Source organism: Lolium rigidum, chromosome 4 (assembly GCF_022539505.1).
Source record: "Lolium rigidum isolate FL_2022 chromosome 4, APGP_CSIRO_Lrig_0.1, whole genome shotgun sequence".
Classification (NCBI taxonomy): Eukaryota; Viridiplantae; Streptophyta; class Magnoliopsida; order Poales; family Poaceae; genus Lolium; species Lolium rigidum.
In genome coordinates, this window is record NC_061511.1 from 211,204,502 (window position 1) to 211,213,741 (window position 9,240).

General features: G+C 49.2%; 1 protein-coding gene across 1 annotated transcript; it reads left to right on the forward strand.

Annotated features, from left to right (window-relative positions):
- The first annotated feature begins 449 nt into the window (after nt 1–449).
- On the forward strand, nt 450–2,508 carry LOC124648174 (WRKY transcription factor 22-like). The gene is made up of 3 exons (XM_047187974.1): nt 450–841; nt 923–1,057; nt 2,095–2,508. The coding sequence occupies exons 1-3, from the start codon at nt 450–452 to the stop codon at nt 2,459–2,461; spliced, it is 894 nt and encodes a 297-aa protein (XP_047043930.1). The 3' UTR covers nt 2,462–2,508.
- The last annotated feature ends 6,732 nt before the right edge of the window (nt 2,509–9,240 follow it).

Here is a 9,240-nt window from a genome sequence, read left to right on the forward strand (position 1 = left end):
ATCCCAGGTTGATTCCTTGCTGATCGATGGCACCAGTGGCCAGGTCATGCCGCTTGAGAGAAGAGTGAGTTTCCTCTCGGTTGACATTTGGCGCAAAGTCAAAATCAAAACAAAACAATGCGCTGGTCAAGCGATCGCTGACAGCTGCGCCCACCTATAGCATCTGGACGCGGCACGTGAAGCTGTTACGTGTAAAATCCGGATGCGATCTTCAAGCTTTATATCCTGATCGCCGGGAGCCCGTCGATCAATCGCTGACGCGCTTCGTGCTGGGCACTTAGCTTGCGGCGGTTGACTTTCTACCGAGCGATAGAGCTTACCTCAGCTCACCGCCCCGTGTGCGAGCACTATATAAACTTCGGCCGCAATCCCATGCCAAAGTCAACCACGCCGTACATGGTCGATCGTCAGACTTCCTCACTTCGCCCTTGCCTCTACCGGAGTCCGGAATGGAGAGCTCCGCCAGCGATTGGGGTCTCGAGGCGGTCGTCAGGAGCTGCGTCGGTGGTTCCAGTGCCGTGGACGTCCCAAGCTCCGAACCAGCAGAGCCGCCTCCGGTGGCCGCTCCTTCCCGGGAAGTCATCCTTGGCTGCGTGGCTCCGGTGCAACCGGTGAGGGCGGCGGCGTCCTCGTCGCCGTTATACGACATGCTGGAATACTTGGACTTGGAGCACGAGCAGCTGTCTCGGGCGCCATTTTCCATCACGCCGTCGTCCGCTCCTGAGCGGGAGGTGCTCATCTCCTTCCCGGCCGCCTCGACGTCCGGGCAGCCGCTGCCGGCGACCACGAGGAAGCAGGCCGGCCGGAAACCGAGCGGTCGGGCACACAGACCTAAAAGAAGGTACACATCTTGGTTATATGTTTGCAGATAATACTTTGCCTGTAGGATCAAGCCATGTTTGACACTAGGCGTTTGATGCAGCAAGAGCAAGAAGAACCTGGTGAAGAAGGTGGTGCGCGAGGTGCCGGTGGCCGACGGTGGCGTCTCCGGTCCCGACGACCAGTGGGCGTGGCGCAAGTACGGCCAGAAACCCATCAAGGGCTCCCCGTACCCACGGTAATCAGTTAATTTCTCGGACCATAAGTTGTCCGCGGTGCAACTCTCGTCTCCCTTATCCTCTGCTACAGTAGGGTGAGGAGAAACCAGGGCGTCCAAGTCTGCTCTCGTCTTCCGCCGGCGAGCCCGCCGGTTCCCCTCCCCTCCGTCGGTCGCTTCGGCGGCCGGAGGGCGGGGGAACCCCGGTGCTCTGTCCTGGCGTGTAGATAGTAGTAGCTGTAGGGTTTGGGAGCGCGGCGTTCCGGTGGTGGCGGCGCCGTGCTGTCCAATAAGGTGGCTCAAGTTCCAGCCCCATCTCGCCGGCGACGGTGAGGATCTTTGGGTCCTGTTTGTCTCCGTCGGCGAAGCCCAAGCGAGGTTGGCTTCGTCGTTTTCTGGTGTTTTGTCCCCCCGGCTTCTTCCTCGTGTTGCCGTCGATGGCTCCTGCGGCGGCGGCGAGCTGGTGGTGGAGAGTGGCGCGGGATCTGTTTCCAGGCCCTCGTTGCTCTTTTGTAGGAGTCCAGATGTCTCGTTCCGGCGAGGCGGGTTTCCGGCTGTCCCCTTTGTGCTGATGCAGGTCTTCAAGCAGGCTTCGGCCTCTGGCGTGGACCTGACCACCGGAGTGGTTCGGGGCGTTGCCCCCGCCGACATGCTCATCACCTCTGCAAGATCTTGGCGTCCGCGTCGAGTGATAGATGCGGCGACTTCAACGAGGAGATGTCCTCTAAAGGACTACTCCGGCGACAAAGCTGCGCCCGCAGGTGCTTCTTCGCTGACTCCGGCGTGGAGGTATCGGTGCTGGCGACGGCGGATCGTGTTAGGCGCAGAAGATCCCAAGGACCTAGCTGTTTTTCTATTTTTATCTAGGGTTCTTTCTGTAATTCTGGGTCAGCTGTCCAATTTCTGGACCGTTCTTGTACTTTCAAGTTTCCTTACTTAATATATTCCAGATATTTGTGCTCAAAAAAAAAAAAAAATTTCTCGGACCATAAGGCGCCCTTGAAATGACACGGTGCCATAAGTGACGTGTACTGAAATTGAGCTGCTTGTGAATGCAGAGGATACTACAAGTGCAGCAGCCTCAAGGCGTGCACGGCGAGGAAGCTGGTGGAGCGCAGCCCGGCCAATCCCGGGGTGCTCATCGTCACCTACATCGCCGACCATTGCCACGCCGTTCCCACCCACATCAACGCCCTCGCCGGCACCGCGCGCAACCCGCCGCAGTCGCCCTTATCCGACGACACTACGAAGCGTGAGGAGTATAGCGCCGACGTCTCGTCCTCCGTGGCCACAGACACTGGCGCCGACGGTGACTCCGAGCTCTGGGCGCCCGTGGAGATGGATGATATGTTCGGCGCCTTTGACGACGATTTCGACCATTTCTTCGATGACGGCGATGTGTTCGGACAATCGGTTTCGCTCTAGTTGGGTAGGCTAATTTAGGGAGGCATGTTGTTAGCATAAATGAATGGTAGTTGTCGGCTTATTTCATTGCAGAAATATACAACACGAACGTGAGAATTCTGTCCCCATGGCGAGACACAATCCACGCCTTTGAGACCGTTTCTGATTTTATTTGGACCATCGCGTCGGGGCGGCGGGGGGGGGGGCTTTGATTTACATACCGTTGGTAGTTCAAAATTGTGGGGTGCTGCTCAACAAGGCAATATTGGTTTTGTATATGTTCATCTCAAGTTCTAGGACTATTGGTACTAAAAATGCAAACTATTTTGAATTTATGTCAGTTGCAGCATTTTGATGAAATATGAAATTCAAATGATTGAAATGATTATCGTGAGTCTGCTATGGGATAATGGTCTATAGTTTGATATTGAGTTGTATCTTGGACTGAATGTTGTGTTTTAGGTACAGAAATGCTCGGGCGTCGCGTGAACTTTCGCGCCTAATTGGCGTCCATTTTTTGTGGGAATAGTAGATCCCTGTATCTTGAGATATCGATTGGCTACGTGCCAGATTGGCCTCCCAAACTTCCCCAAAACCTTGATGGATAAATTTCATGTACAATGTCACATCTATCTAAAATGGTACCCAAAACACTTACTAATATTTTTGTTCCTCAACCTATTAAGGAGAAGAGAACTGGTGCTCAATGCAGTGTGCAAGAAAGAATTTGTGTTGATCTCGAACAGAACATTTCTATCCTATCTTTGGATCTCATGCCCACTCAGTAGTCAGTAGTAGACAAGAACATATATAAAATTAACAGGCCCAATCGACATACTTGTTTACCTCTTTTTCGTGCAAAGCAAGGGGGAGCATAAACAAGATCCCCTCTTCTATGTCGTATACTTTTGCTTTGCCTTAAAACGAATTTAAAGCATTACTGTGAACAACACCGAATCATTCCACCACAAATGATTGGATTTGGAACCCCAACAAGGCCTCTTGAGTCTCAGGGACACTTGTAGAAAGATCCCCCAGCATATTGTCTTTGTCGCCGCATCGGCCGCATAAAGGCTAGCTCTGAATCTTGCTGAGTTCTCACGTAGCTAGGATATGAACCCCAAATATATGGCATTATAGAATTATTTATAGCAAGTACATTGCCACAATGAAACAAAAGCCGGGCAGAGTCCCCTTGCCTCAATTCCAGGAATGCCTTTAAGCATGACTCTCCAAGTGACGTGGGGTACCACGGCAATGTCCATGGTTATGGATTTGGGTTTTATGGAAGTGGAGCACGCTGGCGGATTCGTCGGTGTACAAACAACACAACACAAGGGACACAATTTAACTAGCTTTGCCCCCCCCCCCCCGAGGAAATACCCTAGATGTTGCTTGCTTTGATTGATGAGGATTAGGGTTTTGCAATGTTGCCGTGATGGCTATGGTGAGGTCTATGACAAAGGATTAACTTGTCAATGCCTACAGATTGCAGACTAGGGTTTTGCTAGAAGTAGAGGGCAAGTAGATCTCGAAGGTTCAGGCGAAAAGTACTCGACGATTATGAAAACTAGGGTGATGTTGACGGTAGATTCGATTCCTCTCTTTGTCCCTCGACTCCCCCTTATATAGGAGGCGGAGCCGAGGATTTCGTAATACACAAGTTACAGAGTTCGAGAGGGTTTCGTACCCAGCTCGTAAGATTACAAGTCTCTATCTTTCCTAATACAAACTATCTTTCCTTAACACTAAATGGGCTTCCAAGTCTTCTTATTCTTCGGGTCTTGGGCCTTGAATAAACCACGGGTACCATCTTTGGCAGGCCCATTGGGGATGCCTATGTCAGTAGCCCCCGAGATTCTTCTTGAATCGAAGAATCAAGGAAAATCTCCAATTTTACTCATTACATAATCTTTCGACATGTAAATATTATGTTGTACAGGGATACTGGTAGTTGGGGCTAGTTCATCTGACGGATCAGGTACTAGTTAACTGCTCTAGTGGCAATCCGCAAAAACCTACTTCAAGATCACGTCCCCGGACATGATCTCGGGATACTGGTGTAAACTTCGACAGGTGCCGCTTAAGGTCTTACCATTTTGTCGAGTCCCAGTCATATTTTATCGGGTACCTAACGCGTCCGTTAGGATTCTTCTTCGTATCTGTTGATACGGAAAATAATAGCAATCCGCCGTCAGAGACGGTGCCACGCCGCTCAGAACGGATCTGGGGTCTTACCTTCGCAAAGTTTTGCGGCATTCAGAGATATATTCGCGACTTTTAGCGCTCTGAGAATATTTTGTCGAGTGCTTTTCGACTGCTGGAATAGCACATTTTATCGAGTCATATTTGATGACTTTTTTTGTCTTCCCGATGGGAGTATATGTAGAGTTATCTGTATAACTCGAAATATACTCACTCGTACTTCTTTCTTTTAATAAAAATTCATCGGGCACGCGAACAGCGTTCCCGATGGGAGTAGCCCCCGAGGCTACAACCAAGGACTTGTGCTTGGGTGTAGGCTCCACAGATTAGTATTCCTTGCCGCTATATTTATAATCCTTCTCGATATTTTTATATTTATCGGGTGCGCGACTAGCGCTCCCGATGGGAGTAGCCCCCGAGGCTATGAACAAATACTTGTATTTGATCATAGGCTCTCGCCATTTCTATCTTGTCAAACTCGAATTTTCTTTTTTCCAAAGTAGCCCCCGAGCGTTTGGGCAAAAACTTGTATTTGATCAAAGGCTCCCGAGATAATCTTATGTTGTCGATAAACTTTTGAAACCTCATAGTCGAGCTTTTCTTTTATCTTGACGACGTCATTGCTGATGATAGCCACGATTTCTATTTTGGAACCGACCATTACCGCTTCTTTCACTGCCTTGTGGGTCCCAATTCTCGATCTAACGGACACGTCGTGCAAGTGGGGGACACATGTTCTCCCCTTTTTCTGGCACACGTTCTGTAACCTCGTCAATGTTAAAATACCTTTTTACCCTTGTTTCCACGTGGTGATCATCTCCTGCATTCTTTTTCCATCCAACGGTCCGTCGCTTCACCGCACCTCTATATAAGATCCCCTTCTTCTTCCTCGAACACTTCCGCTCGCGCCGTTCCCCTGCTTTCCTCTGCAAAACCTCCTCCTGCGCTCCTCAGCTCTCAAAGCTCTTCTCTTCGCAGCTACACTTCTCCGCCATTGTTGATGCCACCGCGTCGCTTGACCAGGCACAGCACACCCGATTCATCGATGGCTGCCGTGGATCTAGGAGCCGCGGAGTGGGAGAGGTCCAAGATCACGAATCAGGACCTGAATCTCTTGAAGAAGCTGGAGATTAGCAAGAAACCCAAAGCGGTTTGCTTCCCCAGTGAAGAAAGCTACCCAACCCCTCCAATGGGGTATCGGGTAAGTTTTGTTGATCACCTCATCCGCGGTCTTTCCGCCCCCATTCACCCTTTTCTTCGGGGGTTACTTTATGTTTATGGTCTCCAACTTCACCACCTCACGCCCAACTCTATCCTTCACATTTCTATCTTCATCACCCTCCGCGAAGCCTTCCTTGGTGTCCGACCCTAACCGGGCATTATGGAAGCGCATTTTCTTCGTCGCCGTAATGGCTCTGCCAATGTCGCCTATAATATAGGCGGCGTTGTTATTTCTGTTCGCTCCTCTGTCAACTACTTCGACGTCAAACTCCCTGACTCCGTTCAAGGGTGGCGCAAGAAGTGGTTATATATTCGTGAAGAAAACCATGGATGCGCCGAAGACAACATTCCTCCTTTTGACGGTGCCGAGAAAATCCTTCGCCGCCGTTCTTGGGACGCAGAAGCTACCGAGGAAGAAAGAACTTCGACAGAGGCCCTGATGACTCGCATCCATGAGTTGCAAAAAACTCGTGGAAAAGAATTATCAGGCATCCAAATTACGGCGTATTTCCTTAGGACCAGAGTGCAGCCTCTTCAGGCTCGCAAAAACCCTTTCTGGAATTATGCTGGCGATGAAGACACAGATCGCTTGTCGACGAATCTGGAAGTCAAGGATTTGGATAGGCTTATCCGAAAAATTTCATCTCTCAAGAAGAAAGACTCTATCCCTTCCACTTATCGCGTAAAACCATACAGCGCCACCAATGCACTTCCTAAGGTAAACATTGTCGCGTAATTTGTTATTGCCTTGCTATTTGTGTTGTTACTCCTTTCTGACATCCTTCCCTCTTTTTATACAGGACCACCTGATGGCGTGTAACTCACACGTTCGTTGGGAACCCCAAGAGGAAGGTATGATGCGCACAGTAGCAAGTTTTCCCTCAGAAAGAAACCAAGGTTTAATCGAACCAGGAGGAGCCAAGAAGCACGTTGAAGGTTGATGGTCGCGAAATGTGATGCGGCGCAACACCGAGGATTCCGGCGCCAACGCGGAACCTGCACAACACAACCAAAGTACTTTGCCCCAACGAAACAGTGAGGTTGTCAATCTCACCGGCTTGCTTGTAACAAAGGATTAAACGTATCGAGTGGAAGATGTTTGCAAAGAAAACGATAAAACACAATTGCGATAGATTGTATGCTATGTAAAGAATAGGACCGGGGTCCACAGTTCACTAGAGGTGTCTCTCCCATAAGATAAAGCATGTTGGGTGAACAAATTACAGTCGGGCAATTGACAAATAGAGAAAGGCATAACAATGCATATACATGATATGATAAATATAGTGAGATTTAATCCGGGCATTACGACAAAGTACATAGACCGCCATCCAACTGCATCTATGCCTAAAAAGTCCACCTTCGAGTTATCATCCGAACCCCTCCGGTATTAAGTTGCAAAGCAACGGACAATTGCATTAAGTATGGTGCGTAATGTAATCAACAACTACATCCTTAGACATAGCATCAATGTTTTATCCCTAGTGGCAACAGCACATCACAACCTTAGAACCTACTTGTCACGATCCCGGATTCAATGAAGGCATGAACCCACTATCGAGCATAAATACCCCCTCTTGGAGTTAAGAGCAAAAACTTGGCCGAGCCTCTACTAATAACGGAGAGCATGCAAGATCATAAACAACACATAAACAATAGATTGATAATCACCATAATCATAGTACTCTCTATCCATCGGATCCCGACAAACACAACATATAGTATTACGGATAGATGATCTTGATCATGTTAGGCAGCTCACAAGATCCAACAATGAAGCACAACAAGGAGAAGACGACCATCTAGCTACTGCTATGGACCCATGGTCCAGGGGTGGACTACTCACTCATCACTCCGGAGGCGACCATGGCGGTGTAGAGTCCTCCGGGAGATGAATCCCCTCTCCGGCAGGGTGCCGGAGGCGATCTCCAGAATCCCCCGAGATGGGATTCGCGGCGGCGGCGTCTCTGTAAGGTTTTCCGTATCGTGGCTCTCGGTACTTGGGTTTTCGCGACGGAGGCTTTAAGTAGGCGGAAGGTCAACGCGGGGGGCCACACGAGGGGCCCAGGAGGTAGGTCGGCGCGGCCAGGGCCTGGGCCGCGCCGGCCACCCTCCTGGCTGCCTCGTGGCCCCACTTCGTTATCTCTTCGGTCTTCTGGAAGCTTCGTGCAAAAATAGGACCCTGGGCGAAAGTTTCGTCCAATTCCGAGAATATTTCTTTACTAGGATTTCTGAAACCAAAAACAGCAGAAAACGACAAGCGGCTCTTCGGCATCTTGTTAATAGGTTAGTTCCAGAAAATGCATAAATATGACATATAATGTGCATAAAACATGTAGGTATCATCAATAAAGTAGCATGGAACATAAGAAATTATCGATACGTTGGAGACGTATCACCACCCCAATCTTGTTTCACTTCCTCCTCTTCCTGAAGGTGGGGAAGTCGAGGAAAGGGCCGTTATCTCCGATGATAACCAAGATGCCCCCTCTTTTGCAAATGAACCCGCAGAATCTCGAAAATCTGCGGGATCTGACGAAAAGGAGGATGTCTCTGAAGCCACTGCGTCGGCACAATCTCCTCCTCCTGCTGTTTCTCCAAGGAACAAAAGGAAAAGGAATGATGCCGAAGATTCCGGCACCTCCAATGCCGAAGAAGCTGTCCCTTCTCGCCAAAAGGCAGCTTATGATCCATATCTCGAGACTCTCATCAGTTCGTAAGTACCCTTTCTCTGTTTATTTGTACTTGAAGATTTTTGTCTATCTTGCTTTTTATATTGTCGACATTTACTCGTAGTGATGATGAAGAATAAGTACCAACTGCTGATGTGGCTGCTCGAACGAGTACGTCACATACATTAGTCGCCTCGGAGACGCCAGTTGAAGGAGAAGAAACTTCACCTCCTCGACAGAACGTCGGCACTGCTACTCCTCCTTCAAGCCCCCTTGTCCCTTCACCAAAAAGGGCAAGGGTTGAAACAATCCCGGAGCTTACTCTTCAATCGAGTAGCTCTTCTAACCCTCTCTTGGATGACGTAAGTTCTTAATGCGCTTCTCGCTGTTTATATTTTCTCCGTTTTACTCCTGTGTGCCGTCATTTTTCCCCTACCGACATTTTATTTCTTTGTCTTTCCTTGATAGCCTATGATCAAAGAGCTTCTTCGCATCGGTGCCCAATTCGTTGGGTACCGTGATTACGCCAGTAAAACTGAAGGTAGTGCCTGGCTACTTCTTTTTGCTTCTGCTTCCTTTCTGCTTTATTGTCGACGTTTGTAGCTAATCTTGTCTTCCTTTTACAGAGAAACTGGCAGAAGCCAATGAACGTGCTGACACGCTTGCTCAAAAATTAGAGCAATGTGAAGAGGCTCGTAAAAA